The 27020-nt window shown below is 39.6% G+C and overlaps 1 protein-coding gene and 1 non-coding gene across 8 annotated transcripts in view; both read right to left on the bottom strand.

Annotated features, from left to right (window-relative positions):
- UTRN (utrophin) overlaps nt 1–27020 on the bottom strand; it is a 510071-nt gene that overhangs the window by 67142 nt on the left and 415909 nt on the right. For all 7 annotated transcript variants that reach the window (XM_066248060.1, XM_066248061.1, XM_066248058.1 and 4 more), the window contains 3 exons: nt 16037–16098; nt 14640–14714; nt 5877–6078 (listed from right to left, as the gene is read on the bottom strand). In XM_066248060.1, coding sequence (XP_066104157.1) covers nt 5877–6078; nt 14640–14714; nt 16037–16098 — 339 coding nt within the window. The remainder of the gene's footprint in view (nt 1–5876; nt 6079–14639; nt 14715–16036; nt 16099–27020) is intronic.
- On the bottom strand, nt 8595–8698 carry LOC136316544 (small nucleolar RNA U13). Its single transcript, XR_010727772.1, has one exon. It is a non-coding gene; the product is annotated as a small nucleolar RNA U13 (small nucleolar RNA).

Raw genomic sequence — 27020 nt, 5'->3', positions numbered from 1 at the left:
AAGGAAGGCCCATTAGATTATCATCAGATTTCTCAACAGAAACTCTACAAGCTAGAAGAGAATGGACCCCAATATTTAAAGTCCTGAAAGAGAGGAACTTTCAGCCACGAATTCTATACACATCAAAGCTATCCTTCAAATATGAAGGAGAAATAAAAACATTCACAGATATAGAAAAGATGAGGGAATTTATCATCAGAAAACCCCCACTCCAGGAATTACTAAAGGGGGTTCTTCAATCAGATACAAAGAACAAAAAAAAAAAAACAAAGCCACAAGTAAAAGCTCCAAGAAGAACACAATAAAACCAAATTTAAACTGTGACAACAACAAAAAGAAAGGGGAGGAGAGGATGGAGATTAACAGTAGCAAAGGACGATGGAGTGCAAAAGTACTCACAAAATAGTGCACTACAATGAACAGGGTAGGAATGCTATTCATTACTTAAAGGTAACCACCATTGAAAAAACCACCACGGAAGCACAAGATTTAAAAAAGATAGCAACAGAGAAAAGATGTATGGAATACAACCAAATAAAAACAAAAGAGAGAAAAATGAAAGAGAAGGATCAAACAAGACACAAAACTAACAGAAAGCAAGATATAAAATGGCAATAAGGAACTCACAAGTGTCAATAATTACACTAAATGTAAACGGATTAAACTCACCAATAAAAAGGCACAGAGTCGCAGAATGGATCAAAAAAAAAAAATTCAACTGTATGCTGCCTACAAGAAACTCATCTAAGTAAGAAGGATAAAAACAAATTCAAAGTGAAAGGCTGGAAAACAATACTCCAAGCAAATAACATCAAAAAAAAAAGCAGGCGTAGCAATATTCATATCTGATAATGCTGACTACAAGACAGTAGAAGTACTCAGAGACAAAAATGGCCATTTCATAATGACTAAAGGGACACTGAATCAAGAAGACATAACAATTCTTAATATATATGCACCAAACCAAGGAGCACCAAAATATATAAGACAGCTACTTATTGACCTTAAAACAAAAACTGACAAAAATACAATCATACTTGGAGACTTCAATACACCACTGACGGCTCTAGATCGGTCATCCAAACAGAAAATCAACAAAGATATAGTGGCCTTAAACAAAACACTAGAGCACCTGGACATAATAGACATCTACAGGACATTTCATCCCAAAGTGACTGAGTATACATTTTTCTCCAGTGTACATGGATCATTCTCAAGAATTGACCATATGTTGGGCCACAAAAACAACATCAGCAAATTCAGAAAAATCGAAGTTGTACCAAGCATATTTTCTGATCATAAAGCCTTGAAACTAGAATTCAACTGCAAAAAAGAGGAAAAAAATCCCCCAAAAATATGGAAACTAAACAACATAGTTTTAAAAAATGAATGGGTCAAAGAAGAAATAAATGCAGAGATCAAAAGATATATACAGACAGATGAAAATGACAATACGACATATCAGAATCTATGGGATGCAGCAAAAGCAGTAATAAGCGGGAAGTTCATATCACTTCAGGCATATATGAACAAACAAGAGAGAGCCCAAGTGAACCACTTAACTTCACACCTTAAGGAACTAGAAAAAGAAGAACAAAGACAACCCAAAACCAGCCGAAGAAAGGAGATAATAAAAATCAGAGCAGAAATAAATGAAATAGAGAACAGAAAAACTATACAAAAATTAATAGAACAAGGAGCTGGTTCTTTGAAAAGATCAACAAAATTGACAAACCCTTGGCAAGACTTACCAAGGAAAAAAGAGAAAGAACTTATATAAACAAAATCCAAAATGAAAGAGGAGAAATCACCACAGACACCATAGATATACAAAGAATTATTGTAGAATACTATGAAAAACTTTATGCCACTAAATTCAACAACCTAGAAGAAATGCATAAATTTCTAGAACAATACAACTTTCCTAGACTGAGTCAAGAAGAAGCAGAAAGCCTAAACAGACCTATTAGTAGAGAAGAAATAGAAAAAACCATTAAAAACCTCCCCAAAAATAAAAGTCCAGGCCCAGACGGCTATACCAGCAAATTTTATCAAACATTCAAAGAAGACTTGGTTCCTATTCTACTGAAAGTCTTCCAAAAAATTGAAGAAGAAGAAATACTTCCAAACACATTTTATGAGGCCAACATAACCCTCATACCAAAACCAGGCAAGGATGGCACAAAACAAGAAAACTACAGACCAATATCTCTAATGAATACAGATGCTAAAATACTAAACAAAATACTAGCAAATCGAATACAACAACATATTAAAAAAATAATACATCATGATCAGTGGGATTCATCCCAGAATCTCAAGGATGGTTCAACATATGTAAAACGGTTAACGTAATACACCATATCAACAAAACAAAGAACAAAAACCATATGATCTTATCAATAGACGCAGAAAAGGCTTTCGATAAAATACAACAAAATTTTATGTTTAAGACTCTCAACAAAATGGGTATAGAAGGAAAATATCTCAACATGATAAAGGCCATATATGATAAACCATCAGCTAACATCATATTAAATGGTACAAAACTGAAGGCTTTCCCCCTTAAATCAGGAACAAGACAGGGGTGTCCACTCTCTCCACTCTTATTTAATGTGGTACTAGAGGTTCTAGCCAGAGCAATCAGACAAGACAAAGAAATAAAAGGCATCCAAATTGGAAAAGAAGAAGTAAAGGTATCACTTTTGCAGATGATATGATCCTATACATCGAAAACCCCAAAGAATCCACAAAAAGACTACTAGAAACAATAAGCCAATACAGTAAGGTCGCAGGATACAAAATTAACATACAGAAGTCAATAGCCTTTCTATATGCCAACAATGAAACATTTGAGAACGAACTCAAAAGAATAATCCCCTTCACGATTGCAACAACAAAAAAAATAAAATACTTAGGAATAAACATAACAAAGAATGTAAAGGACTTATATAATGAAAACTATAAACCATTATTAAGGGAAATTGAAAAAGATATAATGAGATGGAAGAATATTCCTTGTTCTTGGTTAGGAAGAATAAATATAATCAAGATAGCCATATTACCCAAAGCAATATACAAATTTAATGCAATTCCCATCAAAATTCCAATGACAATTTTTAAAGAAATGGAGCAAAAAATCATCAGATTTATATGGAAGTATAAAAAACCCCAAATAGCCAAAGCAATCCTAAAGAAAAAGAATGAAGCTGGGGGCATTACAATACCTGACTTCAAACTATATTATAGGGCCACGACAATCAAAACAGCATGGTATTGGCAGAAAAATAGACACTCAGATGAATGAAACAGAATAGAAAACCCGGAAAGAAAACCACATATATATAGTCAAATAATTTTTGATAAAGGGGCCAACAACACACAATGGAGAAAAGAAAGCCTCTTCAATAAATGGTGCTGGGAAAACTGGAAAGCCACATGCAAAAGAATGAAACTGGACTACAGTTTGTCCCCCTGTACTAAAATTAACTCAAAATGGATCAAAGATCTAAACATAAGACCTGAAACAATTAAGTACATAGAAGAAGACATAGGTACTAAACTCATGGACCTGGGTTTTAAAGAGCATTTTATGAATTTGACTCCAAAGGCAAGAGAAGTGAAGGCAAAAATTAATGAATGGGACTACATCAGACTAAGAAGTTTTTGCTCAGCAAGGGAAACTGATAACAAAATAGATAGCCAACTAAATGGGAAATGCTATTTTCAAACAACAGCTCAGATAAGGGCCTAATATCCAAAATATACAAAGAACTCATAAAACTCAACAACAAACAAACAATCCAATAAAAAAAATGGGAAGAGGACATGAACAGACACTTCTCCCAGGAAGAAATACAAATGGTCAACAGATATATGAAAAGATGCTCATCTTCTTTAGTTATTAGAGAAATGCAAATCAAAACTGCAAGAGATACCACCTCACACCTGTTAGATTAGCTATTATTAACAAGACAGGTAATAGCAAATGTTGGAGAGGCTGTGGAGAAAAAGGAACCCTCATACACTGTTGGTGGGCATGTAAAGTAGTACAACCATTATGGAAGAAAGTATGGTGGTTCCTCAAAAAACTGAAAATAGAACTACCTTATGACCCAGCAATCCCTCTCCTGGGTATATACCCCAAAAACTCAGAAACATTGATACGTAAAAACACATGCAGCCCCATGTTCATTGCAGCATTGTTCACAGTGGCCAGGACATGGAAACAACCAAAAAGCCCATCAACAGATGACTGGATAAAGAAGATGTGGCACATAATACACTATGGAATACTACTCAGCCATAAGAAATGATGACATTGGATCATTTACAGCAAAATGATGGGATCTTGATAACATTATACGAAGTGAAATAAGTAAATCAGAAAAAACCAGGAACTGCATTATTCTATATGTACGTAGGACATAAAAGTGAGACTAAGAGACATTGATAAGAGTGTGGTGGTTACAGGGGGAGGGGGGAGATGGAGAGGGGAAGGGGAGGGGGAGGGGCACAAAAAACTAGATGGAAGGTGACAGAGGACAATCTGACTTTGGGTGATGGGTATGCAACATAATTGAACAACAAGATAACCTGGATATGTTATCTTTGAATATATGTATCCTGATTTATTGATGTTGCCCCATTAAAAAAATAAAATTATAAAAAAAAATGGAATGTATTAAAGTATGTCAGATAGGGATGGAGTAGATCCCACATTCATTATGGTCATTGAGATTCATGCTATTGTTCTTCAGAGAATTTCTTAAGAACCCTTAAAGCACACAAAGGCTACTTGATTACTTTTTAAAAAGTTTATAATATTTGTGAATATTAAACGAAAAAAGATTTTTCTAATCAAAAGTATAAACAGAATTTTAATTAAATCTTCTCTAAAGCTACCGTCATCATCATTTACTATGTAGAATCAGCTGCTAAAACTGTGCATTCATACACTACCATCAATCTTCTTCTTCTGAAAATCAAATGAAAACCTGATAAAAACAAATTTTCATACAGCTAATTTATGGAAAATAACTTTGGAGGCTGAGAGAAAAACAACCATCTAATTTTCTTATTTCATCTTCACATATTTTAACCTCCTGCCAGAAGAATGAGTAATTCCTAGTATTTTAGAAATGTCAGCCCACAGCAGGTCTTTCTAGAATCATTTCACAAATGCATTGTCACATTTAAAAAAGTCAGATTAATGGTAAGTGAGTTATGCTGGAAGCTTAGAGAGCTCTTTATGTAACAGTGAGCACCTAATTAAATTACAGATATTAGTGCCCTGTAGCATAAATTATTTAAAACCATATACATACATAACCGCCACTGCGATAAGTAAAGCTCATACTGAAAGAGACATTAAATGCCCCCTTTTTAATGTCTCTAATTGCCATTCAAGTTGCTCTTAAGTTGTCACACAAAAAATCACAGAGTGGATTATTATGAGCCAATAAATTATTTTAATTCGTAAGAAAAACTACAAAATAGTGTCTTTTGAAATAAGTACTAAAAGAAAGTCTGAAAGGAGAAGGAAATTGAACTTACTTATATTAGGTTTTCCCTAGTATAGCAACAAAAAAAACCCAAAAATAACAGAAAACAAAAAACACCTATAAATTTGACAGCTTCTGTAATTGAAGAAAAATCGTAAAATAATGCACGGACAATCTTTTTTGTTTTATTGTTGGTTAACTGCTGAATTTTTGGAAAGTCATTCATTTTCACCAATTAACATAAATATTTCCATTGGATAAAGTATTTTAAAAAAGTACTTTTAAAAAAATACACTTTAAAAAGTTACATATTTTGTATTATTAACATATTTATTCCAATAATTGTATTTTAATGGGGATAAACAAACTTACGTGTCATACACATTGAGCAACCAGTTGAGACACATATCCACGCAGAGTGGAACATTGACCAGGTCCTTATGCAGTTGTTCAAGGCCGTCATAAGTTGTGGTCAGACAGTTGATAACATCTGGAACACTAAGGAGCTGATCATTTTGGTTCAGCTTGTGCTGTTTGAAAACTTCATTTGTTGTATTCAATTCTAAGAGATCCACTAATCAGGGGAGAAAAAGGAGTATGAACAGTCATTACATTATATAACATCACTGAAACAAAAACATTTCTAGTCTAAAGTATTTGGCTTGTTATTTAACCAAAGAATTGATCCTTTTTAAGCTAATGTCAGATTTAAAAATAATATTTATAATAGCGTTTTCATTCTTCTATTTCTAACCTCTTCTTGTATCCACATTTCCATGCTTTGGAATCTGAGCTCTGCCACTTTTCAATTTGATCCCATTTTTCTGTCTTTGGAAATTTTCCTGCTTTTCTTTTCTGTTTTTCTCTCTCCATATTCTTTCTACTTTTAAATATAGGAAGTCATAAATCTCTAAATCTACTCCAAAGGGTAGAAAGTCCCAGATGTTACATTGCTTACTTTCTCTTAATTCCTGAGAACAGCCTGCTTGCCACCCTCTTAATTCATCCTTTGTATCATTGGCAAACCAATTATTCTTAAATAATTCCTAAACATGTACATCATGAGATACAAAGTTAACTAAAGACCTTCAGTTTAAAAAAAAACCTCAAAAACCAAAACCAACAATGGGCTTTGCACTGTGCAAAAACAGCATGAAGATTCCTCAAAATATTAAGAACAGAATTACCACATGATCAGTTTCTTTTCTAAGTACTTATCTAAAAAATCTAAAAACTCTAATAAAAAAGATGTATGTAACCCCGTTTATTACAGCATTAGTCACAATTGTCAAGATGAAAACAACCTGTGTGACAATCAAAAGACAAATGAATGAAGAAGATATGGTGCACATACATATAAAATAGATAATACTATTCAGCCATAAAAAGAGGAAATATCACCATTTGTGACATAAATGAATCTTGAGATTATTATGCTAAGTGAAATGAATGTAAAGAAAAGGATAAAAAGCATACGATTTCACTCATGGAATATAAAACAAAAGAAAGAAATGAACAAACAAAACGAAAAGAGTCATTGATATTGAGAACAGATTGGCGGTTATAAGAGGAACAGAGGGTTGGGGGTTGGGCAATATGAGTAGAGGGAATCAAACATATGGTGACAGATGGAAGATAGACTTTTGCTGGTGAACATGCTACAGTGTATACAGATATTGAATTCTAATGTTGTAACTTACATAATGTTATATACATGTTACCTCAATAAAAATTTAAACAAACAAATGAGCTCTGTAGAAAAATACTAGCTCTCCACTGCCTACTGAATGAAGCCTGATCTATAGTGCCCTCACAATGTGGCCCTAACTTCGTTCATTTCCCATGATGCTTTGGTACACGAGCAACTGGTAACTAGGCAGGATTCGTGGAGGCTCGCAGGGAAGGCCCACATGCATGGGTCTTCCTGCATTTGCCCACATCCTTACTCTTCACAGGATCATCTGCCATGGGCGTGGCCAGTGCTAGAGCTCAGAGAGCGAGCAAAGAAGGACAGAGCGGAGAGACGCTGCTCTTAAAGGCCAGTCTGAGAACGAGGACAAACATCCTGAGGTCTTTACTAAAAGGAGGAGTGGAAGTGCCCCAAAGAAGACTCCATCAATTTCTGTAAAAGCTAGCTATTCCTGCTGAGGGAGTGGAAGGACCACTGGAAGACGCTCCCTGGGAAGGTGGATATGAAATGGGCCTTAAAAAGAGAGAGAGAGAGATGTTTTCTTTGAACATATGTACCCTGATTTATTGATGTCACCCCATTAAAATTAATAAAAATTTATATAAAAAAAGCTGCACGGGAACGTAGTATGAAAAGTGAAATAGGTTTTGTAGCAAAAATAACCAAATTCTATTATACCTTTTTTATATGTTTGATATTAGGTAAAGAATTCCTGTGCAAGAGGATCAAATCTTAAAAAAAAAAAAAAAAAAAGAGAGAGAGAGAGAGATGATGCAAGAGAGCCATGTGAAAAAAGGGGAGGGCTCCCAGGAGACAGAACTGCTTGAGGAAGACAGGAATTCAAGGGACTCCAGGGGCTTCATAAATGACCAGCCGCAACGGCAGATGCAGGCTCACTCACAGGTGACTCGTGGGGACCAGCGGGGACACACCCGCTCATGGGGCCAGGCACACCCTGCCCCAGGGCAGGCTCTCAAAGGCTGGGAGTAAGATTTTAAACAAAAAGGAAAAAAAAAATCTCACATAATCTTTCTTTTAAAACAATGTCGACTTATTCAATACCTAACTGAAAATGGAAATACCGATGATCAAACTACCATGTCATTTACATATTTATTACATGTGGAGATGGCTCTTCTAATTCTAAACACATGGGTTTAGGAAATTAAAGAATGAAAAGTCTTCTGATGGAAATGACTGCTTTAGGAAGTGCTTCTCCTCTCTTCATATGTAACACTGAAGAGGTTTTTAAAAGTCAGCTAAGGGGAACTTTAAAAAATATAGACAGCCAACAAATTCCTCTTTGTCAGATACAAAACTGTTCTCTCAAAAAATATAATGACATTTTTGATGGTTAAATGAAATAAATGGCTTCCTCTGTATTTACCATTTTCTTTCCGTATGAGACACGGGTACGTGCCCACGTCATAAAAAAGTTTGAGGAACGCACATTCATGCAAGAGCATGAACACCCAATCATCACATTTGTGAACCATAAAAGGATCCTATTTACCTATTGTTAACTATTGAATAACCACAATTTGGAATTTTTAAAGACATTTAAGAAATATGTCCATTTTAGCTGCTTTAACACCAAAGAATGGTTTATGTTTTCAAGTTATCTCTGATGGAAAAAAAAACTTTAAAATTATACAGATTAAAATTCTTTCTAAAACAACTCATATTTTTTTTTTTTGTATTTTTTCTGAAGTTAGAAATGGGGAGGCTGTCAGACAGACTCCCGCATGCGCCTGACAGGGATCCACCCGGCATGCCCATCTTGGGGCATCACTCTGCCGCAATCAGAGCCATTCTAGCGCCTGAGACAGAGGCCACAGAGCCATCCTCAGCACCCCGGCAAACTTTGCTCCAATGGAGCCTCGGCTGCGGGAGGGGAAGAGAGAGACAAAGAGGAAGGAGAGGGGGAGGGGTGGAGAAGCAGATGGGTGCTTCTCCTGTGTGCCCTCATTTTTTAAAAGAGAGAAAAATATAAAATACACAAGTCTGGATAACAGGTAAATCCATTTCCTTTAATTGTCGAATATATCATTGGAAAAATGTTAGCTAATATATAAAGTAACTATGTGAAGTTCACATGAATTAGAGATGGTGTGGGATAAAAAACAAAACAAAAAATAGCCACCTGAAATTTTCAATGGCTCATTGTCTTGGCACTGTTTTCAGTGACAGGGTCCCAGGGGGCAGGAGCAAAATTCAGATTCACTCTTCACAGTGTGTGAGAAAAGGAAGCCTTGATAATGATGGCAGCTACAGAACTATATAATTCCACACAGATACAAAGAAATATATTCAAATATTGCCAAAATGCTCTAAGTTTCCGAATTTCAGCACTAATCATGCCAGCAGCCCAGCACTGCCATTGTGTCCCCCCACATGGCATAAAGTGACAATAGACCAAATTCCAAAAGGACCATTTCTGGAGGAAGCTGTCCTTACAGTTATTCTGGAAAAGTCGCCTTTGCAATACACATTGTAAATATGACAGTAATTTGCCACATCCCACAGACTGTCAAGTCTTCAATTTTTAGTGATTTACACCGACACTTTGCCTTAGTGCCTAAACAAGGCATATATCTTCCTGAAGAGTGTCACATTTAGGTATCTTTAAAAATTGACTACATTTAAATCGCAGAAAATTATGATCTCTTTTCAAAAGGAGACAAATGACAGCTCAGTCATGTGGCAAATGAAACAAATAGCAGAATCATTTTCTAACCAATTTTTTTTTTTATATCAGTCACAGGCGATCTAATGAAAATAGATCATCATTCTCCTCTGTAAACACATACACTGCACAGCACCTGACTCTCCTGTTCTCCAAGTGTTTGATCATTCCTGATAAACACCCTTCCCATCTCCTCTTCCCCAGACATCAAAGAAATATAGGTGGTGCGCAAGGTCTCGTATCTGTAATCCTCACTCTCATCATTTCAGTTGTTACTTCTCTCTCGATGGCTCCAGATTCTGTCTTCTCCTCCCTGAACACCTGATCCACCCTCCCGCTGTTCTGTTGCCAAGTAGAACTACGCTAGTCTCTTTTCACCTTAATATGTTACAAAGAAGGTCTTGCCTTCTTGTTATGCTGAAGCCCAGTATCGGTGTTACTACCTTTCATAGATCTTCCATCTGCAAATCTCGAGCTATCCTAATACTCCTTTTACGCTCTGCAATTTATCAACTACCCATTCCCCCAGTCATCAGTTATTTCTCCTCTTTACAAATCCATTCCCTCTCCTCCCCTCCGACTACCAGACGCCAGCTCAGCCTCCATCGACCTTGGCCTGAAAAATTTTCTTGTCCTCTGTTCCCACTGACTTTTGACATGTCCTAGATGTTGTCTAAAGCCAAAAGCCATGACTGGCCCTATCTCCTAAATCCCACAAAACAGAAAATGGCTCTACAGCACTCTGCTACACACACACACACACACACACACACACACACTCCAAACATTAAGTACGACATTATAGAAAAGCTTGAGGAACAAAAATGACTAAAAAAATCAGAAAAAGATTGATTTTTTTTAAAAAAATGGCCTTTGAACTGGACCCAGACTGATTTTTTTTTTTTTTTTTTTGTATTTTTCTGAAGCTGGAAACCGGGAGAGACAGTCAGACAGACTCCCGCATGCACCCGACTGGGATCCACCCGGCATGTCCACCACAGGTGACGCTTTGCCCACCAGGGGGCGATGCTCTGCCCCTCCGGGGCGTCACTCTGCCGTGACCAGAGCCACTCTAGTGCCTGGGGCAGAGGCCAAGGAGCCATCCCCAGCGCCCGGGCCATCTTTGCTCCAATGGAGCCTTGGCTGTGGGAGGGGAAGAAAGAGATAGAGAGGAAGGAAGGGGGGTGGGGGTGGAGAAGCAAATGGGCACTTCTCCTATGTGCCCTGGCCGGGAATCGAACCCGGGTCCCCCGCACGCCAGGCCAATGCTCTACAGCTGAGCCAACCAGCCAGGGCCAACCCAGACTGATTTTAATGGCATTTCTGAGTACTGGACAAATAGGCCATAAGCTGTCCCATTAGACTCCATCACTAGGTGATGTCCCTGAACTCCGCCCAGGCCTTTGAGTGCCATGAGTGCCATGCATATAGTTCCCTCCCCTCTTGCCCTCGATTATAGCTGCCTGCCTAACCCCCATTTGGCTTCTAGGCCTGGCTCACATGCTCCCTACTCAAAGATGCTTACTCTTTTCCTCCCAGTGAAGGGGATCTCCCCTCCTCTGACTGCACTTCCCTTTGGATTCTGTTACTGCCAATCCCACAAAGCTTTTTAAAATCGAAATACAAAAAATAGTGCATATAACACATGTATGATCTTAAGAAAATAACAGAGCCCACACCCTTTAATCCATCACACAGCTGAAGAAATAGACTGCTATGGATGTCTTAGAAGCCCCTTGGAACACCTCCTTAACTAGTCCCCTTGCGATCACGGGAGAACCGCCCATCTTTTTAGTTCACTCTCAGTTATTGAACACATACATGTGTCCCTGAATAATAGAGCATTTAGTTTTACATGGTTTTGAACTATGTATCAGTGAAAGAGAACCATGAAGATTTCTTTGGCTACTTGATTTTTTTTTTTATTATTCATCTTTCTAGTTCTAAGAGTCAACCATGTTGATTTGGTTATTCATTCATTTATCTTTGCTGCTGTATCATATCACATTTATGACTATGTGAAAATTAAATGAACTTGACTTTTAAAAAGTGCAGTTATAAATCTTCTGATACATATTTTCAGGTATAGTCCTGTAACTTTCAAACTCAAATCATGTACTTGGTATGTCCTAGAAGACTAACTACTCTGTGCTAGAAGTTGTACGGGGCCCGCAGTGGAGAAGCAAGCAGACTCATCCCTCACAACACAGCTGAATTCATGTGGAAAGACAGACTGTAAAATAAACAGAATATCATACATCAGGACAAGCACCACGTAGATCTGAATAGGACCCAAAGGGAGAGACCGTACCAGCGAGGGGGAGGGGACAAGCACAGAGAGCTAAGACAAGAAGAGCTTCTCGGGCAGGAGGAGCACAGTCCAGAGCCTGCCATTTCAACTGCCCCTGGAACAGGTAAGAGCCCGCAGCGGAGCACAGGGAAAGGGGTGGATGGAGAGGAAGCCGCGGCATTTCTTTCCAGGGCACCAGGAAATCTGATGTAAATGGAAGAGCTGTGTCCACGTGTCATGTGTTCCCTGCAAATTGAAGCTCCTTGAGCCTGGGAACCAAGTCTTTCTATGGCCATATCTCCTGCACGATCTTGGAGCCCAATAAAGGAATGAACAGTAACAGAAACTAACGGTGCACCCTCTCCATTGGGACATTACGGTGCACGGAGATTTACACATAATGAAAGCCAACCCTTGACCTAACGCAGCTCTCAGGAAAGCCGGGGCAAGTCCTGACGTTATCTATCACACAAAGGCACACGTATGGCACTTATGCGAGACGCGGTCATTAGAAGCCATCATAAAGAGCTAGAAAAATTGGTGGCAGCTGGAATTAGCTTGTAAATGTTTCCAAAAGGAGTAAATTTTTAACAGCATGTGGGGGGACTAAAGGCTTACAGACCCCTGCCGAGGAAGGGTCAGGGACCTGCAAGGAGACAGAAAGGATGGGAGAGGAAGGAGCAGATTAATCATGAACAGGCGAGTTTGACAAGTGGTGCAAAGGCCTCAGAACATCGCCTCCCGTATTTACAACCCAGCACAGCCAGCACTTTCCTAAGTGTTAAAAAATGCCATTGGTTTTTAAGTGGGAGGCATCGCTCTTCTGCTCCTCTTGGGTTTGAAACACTGAGCTGAAAGGGGGAATGTTTTTCTTTGGGAGTAAAAAAACCAAACAGAAAAAAAATAAAACAACAACAACAACAACAACAAAAACACAACAGAAAAAGAACACACCAAATGCATTAATGTTTACCCTCCCAGAATATTAGTGAAAACCTGGTCGTGTTCACAATGAACAAGCACATGGCAGTCTTCTGTCAATGGAGACTCCGCAGCTGAGTCATTTGTCCTCATTTTGTAGCTCATCAGGCCTGAGAAGGCCTTCCAGAACTGTCAGCTGGATACTGGACATGCAGCTGAGCCTCTCTCAACACTGTGTCACCATGGACACACTGAGCTCAGAACATCCACTTTGTGCGTTCCTAATTCACTCCCATTTCCGCCTGGCTCACTACACACACCACTGGCCAGAGAGCTCTGGCTTTTTCTCTGCACTGATAATTTCGCAACACTTGCTGCCCCACTACAACCTGCCAGTATCCGGAGCTCCGCGGACTATGTGCAGTGAGGTCATCTCGTCCTTTCTTCCGTCGCCTAGTATAGAGGTGCTTTTCCGCCTTCTGTAGACTTTCCTTCCACGCAGAGCTTTCTTATTTCAAAACTTTTCATGGCTGTGTTTTCTCTGGGTGATTCTGCGCTGTCCTTCCTCGACTCATGCACCCAGCCTAAAATGTATTTCTAATTTCTACTAACTTCTAAGGACCAGATTTTTAACCTTCCCCTATCATTTTTTTGAGGGTTATTGTCAGAGCTTCACTGACCTGCCTAGACATATAACTGTTAACAAAAGGCAGCAAACAAGAATGCTTGGAATTACTCAAATTACCCTTTTTAAAGTATAGGCAAATGCCACTTCCCATATGAACTACTGAAGACCTAAATGTTCTCTGACTAGACTCAATCGCTAAAACTACAGCCACAGATAGAATCCAGAGAACTTAAATCTATACTATATAAAAACATAGTTCGTACTTCTATTTAAATTTCAGTCATTTGGGGAGAATAAACCTTTAGTAAAATGATTATCACAGAAATCACTCAGAACATACTCTGCAAGGAAAGTTTATATTGGTAATATCAAATCTCTCAAAACATCTTTACATGAACACAAAGCCTTCTAGCTAATTTTCTAAGGTGACAATTCAATTTGGATCAGGAATGCGACTTTTTTTTTCTGTGTGTATTTACTATATGATTGTATTGAATGAAACTGTTTTGAACTCTTCACTTCCAAAGAGATACAAAGTACTAAAAATAAAAAGGCAATGATCTCTTCTGTTTATACTTTGATTCCTTGCTTTAATCTTTTTTACATTGGGCACACTTTTCAAAAAAGATTTTTATGTTACTGTTGTATTTCGGTTAAGTTTGTTCTCCAGCTGAGAATGGCACATGCTCATTTGTTTTACAGCTGCATGCACGCTGATGGGGCAAATAATAGAGCATTTATAGAAACACAGCCAACTCCGTGAGTGAGGTACGCTGAAAATCAGATTAACTGTACAAACACATCACCCTCTTCATTTACCTTTGTCTTAAAAAAACAAAACAAAAAAACAACAGCCAACCCAAAAAACCAAAAAGGGCAATCCAAAGAACAGAGTGATGAACTTTGGTAGAATAACTCACAGCATAGGGCCTTCTGTAGTCTTCGGATCTTGATGGCCGTGCGGTAGGCAGAGAAACGTACATTATTCAGGTCAGCTGAAATGGAAAAGGGAACACATTCAAAGGCATGCTTACTATTTGACTTATATTGAATGGCAAGTGGGTATTTGTTTATTTCTAATGTCTATTTGCATTAAAAAGTCTTCTCCTAAAACCCACAGCGAATGGGGAAAGGAAGCGCACCTGCCCTGTGAACTTTCAATGGTTTAAGAAATGCGTGCAGGTAGACAGAGAGCCCTTCCTCTGTGCAGCTGAGAGGTATCTCGTCCAGGGACATTTTCCCCGGCGACAATCAGATTTCTGTCAACCTAGCTATCTCGCTACTCAGAAAGCTCCTCTTATTTCTGTATTCCTCCATTCTGATTTATTGCTTCTTCTGCCCTTTCATATATCCTATAGTCAATATTCGATATCCTATATTCAATATCTCACATATCCCATAGTCCACATTCAAACCTTTGGAAATAATAGATATTACCATTTCTTTCTCTGTCCTCTAAAGACAGAGGATCAATATTAGAGACTGGAGGAGTCAGAAGAAAACTCCGAAATCATCAAAACTGCCCTCTTCTTCTGCTAACTGAACAAACCAGAGGCTATTTTCTCACTTGTTGAACTTCTGAAGCTGCCCTCACTCACCGCAATTAAAGTTCTCATAGGAGCCTGATTTAAAGAGCTAGAGAGGGATGCTCCTCACTTGTTGAAATGAGAGTGGGTGTTAGAGTCTTAGGGTGCTGTCCCTTCTTCTATAGCAGCACCTTTGCTCCCCAAAGAGAAAACTCTTCCAAAATGACTGGACCAACTAAGGGAAAGAGCTATATATCATCAAGATTATAGTCTACTGGAAATTTGCGAGACCAGAATTCTCATTTCCTGAGTTTTCTGGCATCTTTATATTAAAATGAATTCAACTCTTTGTCTCTAGTTAGAAGAAATGAAATTAGGCTAGCTAATTTAATTTAAAGATGTGTTAAATAAAAAATGAGCTACAAGCAAATTTAAAAGCAGTGGATTAGAGGTCGCAGTATTGTAACTGTTTGTATTTGTTTTTTGTTTTCACACAAAATTGAAGATCAAGGTGATCAATGTGAGGGAGGTAAAACCTCCTTTTGTATTCCTCCTTTTATAAAACTCATGTTTTTTGGATCATGCTATTATTTCAAACCTTATATTCTCATAAGAAGAAAGGTAGAATCTGTTAACTTCATTGCCCTTAATTTTCTCTACCTTTATATGTCACTGTCACGATCCTTTAACATAAAATGCCATGAAAAAAAGCTGGTGATTAGTTTTCACTTAAGCGTATACTCTTTTCAGTGTTAAGTGCATTCATCACTATTAAATGAAAGTATACTCACCAAGGGACTGAAAGAGTTCGGTCATTTTAGGATGATCCCAACAGGTTGTCTGTGTTTGATGGCTGGAAATAAAAGGGTGATACATTAAATAGAACATATATAAATAATTCTTGTCACCTACAACTACACAAATTAATTCAAATTTTTAAAAACACATGCAAAATTATCACCCTGGTGGATCACTCAGTGACCTAGTGCCCAATTAATACTGAATATCTGAAACAACAATAATACATTTTTATTTGAGCAATTATATTGAGAACATGTAGATGAAAAATATTGCTTTATCTATTTCAGAAAGAATGACCACTAAAAATTAAAAGCTAGATAGAAAGGGTGACTGTCACGGGCCCTGGGGGCGGGCACCTGAGGCTTGAGGAAGCCCGACCATTATAGGCTCTAGAATAATTGTACTTGTGTTAGGCGGCTGCAGATCCTCACTCAGAACAAACCCTCCAAGAGCAGAAGTTGAACTCTAGAAGTCCTAATCAAATGTCTGAAGAACAGAGAAACGAAGAGTTTAACTCTGAAGGACATGGCCTCACAGTTGACTGAGCCTCCTCTTCAACCAGAGTCTCTCCTTCCTCTGCCTACACTTTCTCTTTTCTTCTGTGGGGACCCACTCAGAACTGTGAGTTGGCATCAGAATTATTTTAAGCTAACGACATCTGAGATTCAACACAGATGTGGAAAGAGGCCTTCTCAGAGCTTCCTCTCTCTGAGTAAAAACAGCAACTCCTGGGGAATAAGACAGACATAAATCCCCTCTTTGGCCGTGAAGAAGATAGAAAAACTGCCTGCACCTGCATAAACAAACATTATCACAGGCTTCCTTATCTCATGTTTGTTCTCCTAAAAAGGGGGGGGGGGGGTCTTTTGGAAAGACATCTATTGGTTTTTCTCATGGGAGCCTTTTCTCCCCAGCCCTTTTCCTTACTAAGTTAGGTATGTAAGCCCCAAATTCTAACCCCCTCTTTGACTTACTCATCACCGAGCCCTCCTGCATGTATGTGCACTGCACACATAAGTTAACACTTTCTTTCTCCAGCTACTCTGTCGTTCCCCAGTTTCATTCGCAGGCTCTCAGACAACAAACCTACGAAGGTAGAGTAAAAGTCGCTCTGTCCTGACACCATCTTCATAGGTCTCCGGATTCCCTGCTGTCTTGAAGCATGTCTTTCTTTTGCAATTTGGACTTCATGACCCTCTTCAGCCTCCCTCAGTTAAGCAGTGTTTGTTTGTTTGTTTTTAAATATAGACATTCAACACTATTTCTTCCCATGATCTTTAGTCTTCATTTTAAAAGCAAGATTTCTCTCTTTCTAAAAATTCTAAAACTTAACTCAAAGAATTAAAATCTTGGGGGAATAAGATGACAAAACAAATCAATGTACTGCTTAATAGATTGTTCCTTCACTTTGTGTGTGAGACGATCATCTCTTAACTTCAATGGGGCAATGGCCTGATATTTAAAAAATAGTGTATTGTCCCTGATCTGGGTCACAACAGAGTAATAACATTTAATAGTACTCAAAAGACTTTTTGGATGATACTCAGTTCTTATAGAACTGTTTAGTAAGCTAAGAGGGCATGATATTAAAATATTCATACACTTGAATTTAAGAGAAAAAAATTTTTCCTTTCAATGGAATTTACTGGAGTTATAATTTTTGGTTAACAAAATTGTATAGGTTTGTGATGCACAATTGTACAACACAGTGTGTGCACACTGTATTGAGTCCTCAGCACCCTGAGTAAAGCCTCCATCCATCACCATTTGTCCCCTCTCCACCCTCCTCCACCTCCCCGCCATCCACTCCCCAACCCCCAGCAATCACCACACTACTTTCTGTATCCATAAGTTTTTGCCTTTTTTTCACTTGATCCCTCCACTCTTCCCAGCTGTCAAACTGCTCTTTTTTTTTTTTAAATCCATGCATTATATCAAGAAGTGGGGCATGTCACTAGGAAAAGGATATAACCACTGTCACATACACACAGGTAACAGAACTCCCCCAATAACTCATGATTTGTTTTGAAAACTATTAGCTGTAAAATTCGCTATCTGGGAAATTCCAAAAATCTCAGACAGAATAGCACGCCCACAATGTGAAGCCCTCTGTTGGGAAGGGCCGGAAAGCCATCTGGCTCCCTGACCTGGTTCCTGGGACTGACGCAGGGGCACCTGCTTCCGCTTGGAGCTCTGCTACTGCCCACCAACCAGCAGAGCCGTTCTACCCATTGACCATTCGAGCTGCTTGAAAGGACATGAAGACCGTTCGGAAGTTTGATTTCACCTACAATGCTTACTGTCGAGCGTGTGGCCTGGAGCCCGGAGCTCGACAGGACTGCAGAACCTCGGACTCCTACCCCTACTGAGTCAGGACCCTCCTCTTGACACCACCCCAGGCGGTCCACGTGCACGGTGAAGTCTGACAAGCACTCACCTAGAAGCTCCTAGCACAGCACTGAAAATGAAAAAAATAAAGCAAAACAAAACAAAAAAATCTCCCAATTTGGCTGATAAAACAACTTTTTCCCCTACCATCAATAAGAATTAAAGAAGGATTTGATGGAAATATAGTATAGTCCAAAAAATTTCATCATGGGCTCCCAGTCTTAGTCTACTGGTATTCTCTTGACCTCTTGTCTCTTCTTTTGATGAGTTTCAATCCCCATGGCAACACTACTGTCCAGACACAAGCAAATCCACTGAAGACCAAACCAAGGCTCAACAACCAAACGAAGCTATAAGCAATGCAGAGCCCAGCTTTATACTTAAACAATAAGCATAAATAATTATACTTTCTCTAGAGTCGCAACCAACTCTGGCCAACAACCTCCGTGGAACCAGGAGAGGAAAAGGCCTCTACGCAGTCAGGCAGTGGCCTGCGAATTCAGTGAGAACACCACTTGTTAATAGCTCTTTAGTGAAACCACTAGTAGGAGCTGAGGGAACACACACATTTGGCAAACAGATGGAAGGAGGGAAAATTCAATACCAGTTGATTCATTAGGCAGAACTGCCAACACTGAAAATAAACACAGCCTCTGGTTACAAACGTATAACTGCAGCTTACCAAACAACAGCTTTTTAAAAAAATGGAGTAGATGCAATTGGCTGTTGGAGTTTCTTTTCCCTTTCCTTTCTTTTTTTTTTTTTTCTTTTCTTAAACTAGGGGAGGATTTTAAAGCAAAATCTACAATCCACCCAAAGCCTCAAAGTATTTGAACAGCTGCAGATTGCTCAACTCGCCCAGCTAAAATGCTGCCAGTCCTCCCAGAGTAAGCAATCAAAACAGAAGAAAAGTAGCATTTCCCCCCAAAATACAATAGGGTGGGATCTGGCCCATCTCAAATAGAAAAGAGGAGCGGGACTTAATATTATACAGCTTGATAAACTGAAAAATGAAATTGTAATTTTGTGATAAAAAGTCTTCTCTTTAAGAGAGAACAGACCCAGAAATCTGCACAAGAATAAAACAAAAAATTCAAAACCTAAGAAAGCAGCAATTAGCCACTAAATCCAAAATCCTATGAAGCAACAATAGTGAGAGCCTGCCACATAGAACTAGGCAGCCCCGCTGTGCCAGCTTTGCTTGTGTAGGGGAAATTGTGAAGGCTTTTGATATGCACAAAAAATTAGTGGGTGTCTTGTGAAGTTTAAATTGTCTTTGAGCTATTTTAAACTCCAAATACTGAAGAAAACTGATAGTAATGCAAATGATATTTTGTCCACAGAAATGCAAATTGTGCCCACTAGAATAAAACTGATTATTGTCCTGTGTTATTGTACTGACTAGTTTGTCAGCTTGCATCTGTCAATTCATTTTAGCAACCTTTGACTATATATAAAGAGGTAGTATTAAGTATTCTCCTTGGAATCTATTACAACTTCTAACCCGCTCCCTTATTAACTAGCGCGGTAAGTGAAATCTTTGATACATGTTCTTTTTATATTTGTATGAGTTAAGATTTTATCTATTTGTATTCAGTTTCAGGTACCCTGTTCATTTGATACATTTATGCATTGCAATATGATTACCACTGCAGCATTAGCAAACCCCTCCATCCCATCATATAATTATCATTTCTTTTTTGTGGTAAGAACGTTCCAAATCTAGTCTAGAAACTTTGATTACATAATACAGTATAGTGACGATCCTCACAGTGCTGTGCATGAGATCTCTATCCCCTATGTATAAACATCTGGGACAATTCTGGTTCATATCTATTGTCCTCTATAATTATTAAAAGTGTCTCTTTACTGGTGTTCCAGTAGGAATAACATGGGGTCCCTGTAGCTTGACTCGGCGGTGGTGCAGTGGAAAGAGCCTTAGACTAAGACACAGAGGACCCAGTGTTGAAACTCCAAAGCACAGGCTCACCAGCTTGAGCGTGGGGTCACTAGCTTGAGGGCGGGGTCACTGGCTTGAGCATGAGATTATAGACATGACCCCATTGTTGCTGGCTTGAGCCCAAAGGTCACTGGCTTGAAGCCCAAGGTTGCCAGCTTGAAGTCTAAGGTCGCTGGCTTGAGCAAAGGGTCACCTTACTCTGCTATAGCCCCCTGGTCAAGGCACAAATGAGAAAGCAGTCAATGAACAATGAAGGAGCCGCAATGAAAAATCTATGCTTCTCATCTCTCTCCCTTCCTGCCTGTCTGTCGGTCCCTATCTGTCCCTCTCTCTATCTCTCTCTCTCTCTGTCACACCCACAAAAAAATTTGGGTCCCTGTATTAAATGGACTTTAATAAAAACCAGTATGACTAATAAGTAGTATATTCTTCTCCCTATTATGATTCATATGTATTCTGATAAGTCACACAAAGTAAAATACAAGATTATAAACAAATGAATAGAACAGGAAGGGAGACAGAAGGGAAAGAGAGAGTAAGTGGGGGAGAGAGAGAAGCATCAACTTGTTGCTCCACATAGTTGTGCATTGATCTCTTCTCATACAGTCCTTGACCAGGGATTGAACCAGCAATCTCAAGATCAAGTGGGTGACCTTGGGTCAAGGTGGCAACCCTGGGATTGAGCTGGTAACTCTGGGCTCGAGCCAGTGACCCAAGCTAGAGCTGGTAACCTAGGGCACGAGTTGGCTACCTCAGGTTTCATGAACTGGCAACCTTGGCATTCAGGCCAGTGGTTTATCTGCTGTGCTACCACGGCTCAGGCAATACATGCAATTTTGATAGATTCATAACATCCTGATTTCTAGGCAAAAGACTGCTATGGGGAAGTTTGTCTTAAAACCACATGCCCTCATCATCCTGGTCCTTGTTATTTCCATGAAACCTTAAAAGATGCTGAAAAGACATTTTGTTTGACCCAACTTACACTTAGCCAAACATACTTATTACCTATCCATCCAAATTTATACTTAAAATGGGACTGAGTTTTGCTATTCTATTCCAATTACAATTATAAAAACATTTAAAAGAAAAGTATTAAAGGTGAGTTAATTAAAAATTCAAATGTGGGGAAAAAGAACTATGTATACTACACTTTGGGGTAAGACAGTTTGGGAAGAGAAATAGTTCTTTGCTGTGCATAGCAAAAGATAACAGACACTAGGTCAGGACGTATAATATTAATTACAGAAACAGTCTATTATTTCAGTGCTCAATGTGTACCACGTAATCTTCTAAACCAGCGATTTCAACCTGTGAGCCAAAAGAATTTTTAAAACATGCAAAACCTGACTGTTTAGTCAGGGGCATGGACCTCTTTTCACTTAGACTGTCAATTAAAAAAAAATGACAAGAGCCAACACAACAATATCTACCAGTGTGAATGAATCAAAATTATACCTATTTTGGGGGTCAGACCTGCAAAAAATGTATTTTTGGCATGCCGCGGAATTTTAGTAATCAGTTTATGTGTGTCATGAGATGAAAAAGGTTGAAAGTCACTACTGTAAACTCCTTCTATGTGTAAACTAAACTGAGTAACAATTCTGAGTTAGGTGCCAATGTGATCCCATTTTTCAGACGAGGGAAGATAGGACAGAGGATACTTAGATACCTTGCTCAAGGTCCTAAAATTAGTAAGGAGTAGAAATGAGATTTGAACCTCAGTGGACTGATCATAGCCTAAGCTCTTAATATGGAAGTATACTTGCATGATTGAGGTTTTAAAATATTTCTGATAAATCGGTCTAAATCTGAGTCCATCATTATAATCGTTGCAGAGGACCTCATCTTCCTAGCTTCTTTCTCACTCTTGGCAAAAGCCAAGCATGGATCAGCTCAATTACTTGCCTTCTCCGGACATGATCAGCTGGGCACGAATACAGCTGGAAAAAATCACTCAACAGACAGACTGATTTTACTCTAAATATATGACTTCAAACCTCAAATGTCCAACGACTGCCAACTGCACTACATTGCCTAATAACCTTCTTTCCCAGAGCCCAAGACAACAATCTCCTACTGCCTTCTCTTTCCCACCCCGATGTTGCTCTCCCTGCCTTCGCATCATTTCACTTGGTCTCATGCTTTATTGAAAAACTAAAAACCACCAGATTAAAATTCCTTCATCTTCCCACCACCAAATCAGTAACATTTCTCTCCATCTGCCAGATCGTGTTCTTGTCTCCCACTCTGAGGAAATGTTGTCCTTCCTATGAAAGGTCAATTCTTTCCAAAGATTTCTGAAAAACACTGGTACTGTGCCTGACCAGGCGGTGGCGCAGTGGATAGAGCGTCAGACTGGGATGCGGAAGACCCAGGTTCGAGACCCCGAGGTTGCCAGCTTGAGTGCGGGCCCATCTGGTTTGAGCAAAGCTCACCAGCTTGGACCCAAAGTCGCTGGCTCGAGCGAGGGGTTTACTCGGTCTGCTGAAGGCCCAAGGTCAAGGCAGATATGTGAAAGCAATCAATGAACAACTCAGGTGTCTCAACAAAAACTGATGATTGATGCTTCTCATCTCTCTCCGTTCCTGTCTGTCTGTCCCTATCTATCCTTCTCTCTGACTCTCTCTGTCTCTGTAAAAAAAAAAACAAAAAACAACAACAAAAAACTGGTACTGCATTTCAACCCCTCTTTCAATAACACTATTCTCAAATATGTAAATATTTAAGGTTCTGCCATCTTGAGACACATATGTGTGTGCACACGCTCATGTGCTCACAACTACACACATTCACTGCTAACCTGGAATCTCTATTTCCGGCTAGCAATCACCCATTTCTTCTTACAGACAAACTTCTCAACTCAGGAATGCACACCCTCATGTTCCACACACTACTCAGCCCACTTGTACTTGGTAGCTAACTTCACCCCTCCACTCAAACGCATCCTATCAAAATGATCAGTGAACTCTAGGTTGCTAAATGGAATGGCTGCTTCCCCGTCTTCATCTAACTGGACCCCTCTCTCCTTAGGGTGGGGAGGAATACGGAAGGGACAATAAACTGGTGAAGTGAACTCCGCAGTGTGGTAGAAGCCGAGAGGTGCTGAAGAACACAACCTGAGGAAAACGAAGCTGACACGGGCATTTGCTAACCCCCTCCTCACATATGCTGTAGCAGTTACACATAGCAATCCCAGGAGCTCCCAAATAATCAAATCTGCAATCAGATGATGAAAGTTTAAAGAGTGAAAACAAATTTTGTCAGTCTGATGTGATGCAATTTATCAGAGTTACAGCTCCTTAAAGATTTAAGAGGTGACATTCTCACTTTGGAGCTCATAATCTTCTTACTCTTTGCCTCACGGGAGACCAGAATATATGAAGAATATGGTGTTCTTCCATTAGTAATGTTGATTTTTCCTCTGTGTGTGTGTGTGTGTGTGTCTGTCTGTTGGGGTGCTTGAGGAGGGAATGGGGCAGTAGATAGGAAGTTGTGGGTGGGGGTAAGTTTTTATATTCCTGTTTATATGCAACTTCACTAACTTTCACAAACACTTTCTACCATACTCTATGTTTTTAAAGGCAGGAAATCCAAGGTTCTACGTTTGAAAACATAAGTATATATCTAAGGGAAAACTTGAAATTTTAATTCCAACATTTCAAGAACAACAACAACAAAACGTTTCTGTTCAAAATCCAAAGAAGATATACACTCCTGCCCGACAATAGACATTGTACAAGTACACAGTCTTCCTTTAAAAAATGCCGTTATAGCCCTGGCCGGTCGGCTCAGCGGTAGAGCGTCGGCCTGGCGTGCAGAAGTCCCGGGTTCGATTCCCGGCCAGGGCACACAGGAGAGGCGCCCATCTGCTTCTCCACCCCTCCCCCTCTCCTTCCTCTCTGTCTCTCTCTTCCCCTCCCGCAGCCGAGGCTCCATTGGAGCAAAGATGGCCCGGGCGCTGGGGATGGCTCCTTGGCCTCTGCCCCAGGCGCTAGAGTGGCTCTGGTGCAACAGAGCGACCCCCCGGAGGGGCAGAGCATCGCCCCCTGGTGGGCATGCCGGGTTGATCCCGGTCGGGCACATGCGGGAGTCTGTCTGACTGTCTCTCCCCGTTTCCAGCTTCAGAGAAAATACAAAAAAAACAAAAAAAAAAACCCAAAAAACAAAACAAAACAAAAAATGCCATTAATTTATCATGAAGACACTAGGCAGAAAAACTAGATTGTAAACCGACAGCCCTAACTCTGTTGGATTCAACTAGAGACTGCACTTAAATAATTTCCCTCAGCAGTAGAGACACAGCATGAAAGGGGCTGTACAGACCGAGGCTACAGCACTCCCCCAAACACAAACATCAGTATTCCAGGCATTGCCAATCAAGCACTTGTTACAAGGCCATAAGGTAAGGTTGGTCTGGTCGTGGCGGGTTAGCTCAGAGCGTTGTCTTGACAAGCCAAGACTTCCGGTTTGATCTCTGGTCAGGAACACACACAAGTCAACCAATGAATGCGTAAGTAAGTGGAACAACAAACTGATCTTTCCCCCCCTTCTCTCTCTCCCCTTCTCTCTCACTCCCTTCCTCTCTATATATAAAATCACTTTTTAAAAATAAAAAAAAAAGACAAGGCTTGCTTGTGTTTATTTTTAAATAAAGTAGTAGAATCAATAACCAGAATGGATGTGCCTGGGTGTGAGTGGACAGGTGATACTTGTTTTGAGGGCACCGAAGGACGGTCTGGATAAATCAACATGCACACACTCTGGTAAAATCTCTACCTGAGCCCAGAATTCAATGCCCCCCCCAACTCTACCCCTTGTCTGCCTAAGCCCCTAGACCCAGGAGAATCAGACCCTCAATGACCGGCCACGGGGTCTGTTGCTATATTGGCCCTGTGTGCCTTATATGGCCTTGCCTGGGGCCTGGACCCCTCGATTATGTTCCCACCAGAGTTCAATTTATCATTGTATCCTTTTAGTTTGTTTTTAAAAGCTAATTCATATCATTTAGTATTTTAAAAGTTTTACTACTTTATTTCCTTCACATATATTTTTACAGGAGAAATTTATTGTATGTCTATGGTTGTATTAAATCTTTTACTGTATCATTTCACTTTGTAATCAATACAAAAGAGATAGTCTATTTGTCTCACATTTGCTCATTGTTACTTTTGTTAATTTTAATGATTATTTTAAAAATATAATCTTTACAAAATAAAGTACAGAGATCACTTTTCCTCCCTTAATGGCCCCACAGTGATCCTTCCTGTCCCTTAGGGTAGACTTTTATTAATTGCATCCTGACCCTGACAATCAAACCACACAGTAAGGCTGACGGTGTTATTACAATGCGACGGAGCTGAACAATGCAGAAGAGGACAAGCCAAAATTCCACTTCACAGGAATAATAACTCCAGCCCCAGCAATGTACAGATAAAATGTCAGGAAAGGTAACATCTTCCTAAATCCTGAAATGGTAAATATCTTTCTGAAGCAACGTCAACTCCACCTAAATTATCTCCACAAACCAGGGCACTGGTAAACACACCAGCAGTTGCTCACTCACAGTGTGCCAGTTCCTGGCTGCTTTCGGGCGGGCTGTCAGCAGCTGCTCAGCGTGCTGGTGTGCGCAGTGTGCTCATTGTCCGAAGCTGCCTCCAAGCCCGGGAGGTTTAGTGATCCCAAGGTGCCGACATTCTCTCTTAAAGCAATTTCGTTCTTACGTCCTCATCAGCAGAGTTGGCCCAGTGAGTTTTAAATATTTATTTTCAATAAAGAGGCACAGACCATTTCTTGGAAAAAGAAACTCTCCAATGAATTCTCCTATGCTTCTATTTCATTTATTTCTTTATCGTTAAAGCTCTACGTCGGGAAAGGGACTCAAAATGTGTCCCAAGAATTAAGAGTTTAAAGTCAGGAACCAAAAGGATGTCATTCCTCATCTTGATGAAGAGGAAGACACAGAAGACTCCTGATGGAAATCTTTTGGAGAGAACTAGATTTGTCTTTTGTTGTTAAGGATACCTTTGCTGTGGGTTTGTAGTGTGGAATGAGTTGTCTGTACCCTTTAAAGATAAAATGCTGTACGTTCATTTCCTTTCTTGTTATTCTTATATCTACGTCTTTGTTAGCTTTGCCTTTCCTGTTATTCAAATATCCTATTGCCGCCTCTTTTCTCTGTTCTTGTTTAGGGGAGAACTGTTTTCCCTACATCATCCAAGTGAGGTCCACATGTCCTCTAAAGAAGTAAGCATTGATTCTGTCCTTTAGAATGTACATATATACCCAGACAAGTATATGCAATTTATGCAAATGAACAGCACGATTGTACAAAAACAGCTACTTGTTCTCCAGATTTCCTTTACAACTACAAACAATTCTTTTTCAGCCATTGATGAATGAGGGCAGTAGAGGGGGCCCTTGGCAGGCAAGAAGGGCGTCCAGCAGAGTGCTGCAGGGCTAGCCAGAGTGGACACAATGATAGCAAAGGAAAATATAGAGGAGATGTAATGAATCGAGGAAACTCTTGATTTAGTCCTGCTCATACGGGGAAGTCAGAGTAAGTCAGAGACTGCCTGGTAGCGGTGATTTGTAGATACAAATTAGTTCATTCTCACGAAGGCATC

This window comes from Saccopteryx bilineata, chromosome 12 (genome assembly GCF_036850765.1).
Source record: "Saccopteryx bilineata isolate mSacBil1 chromosome 12, mSacBil1_pri_phased_curated, whole genome shotgun sequence".
Classification (NCBI taxonomy): Eukaryota; Metazoa; Chordata; class Mammalia; order Chiroptera; family Emballonuridae; genus Saccopteryx; species Saccopteryx bilineata.
Note: the sequence above shows the minus strand (reverse complement) of the source record. Positions and strands in the feature narration are given on the sequence as shown.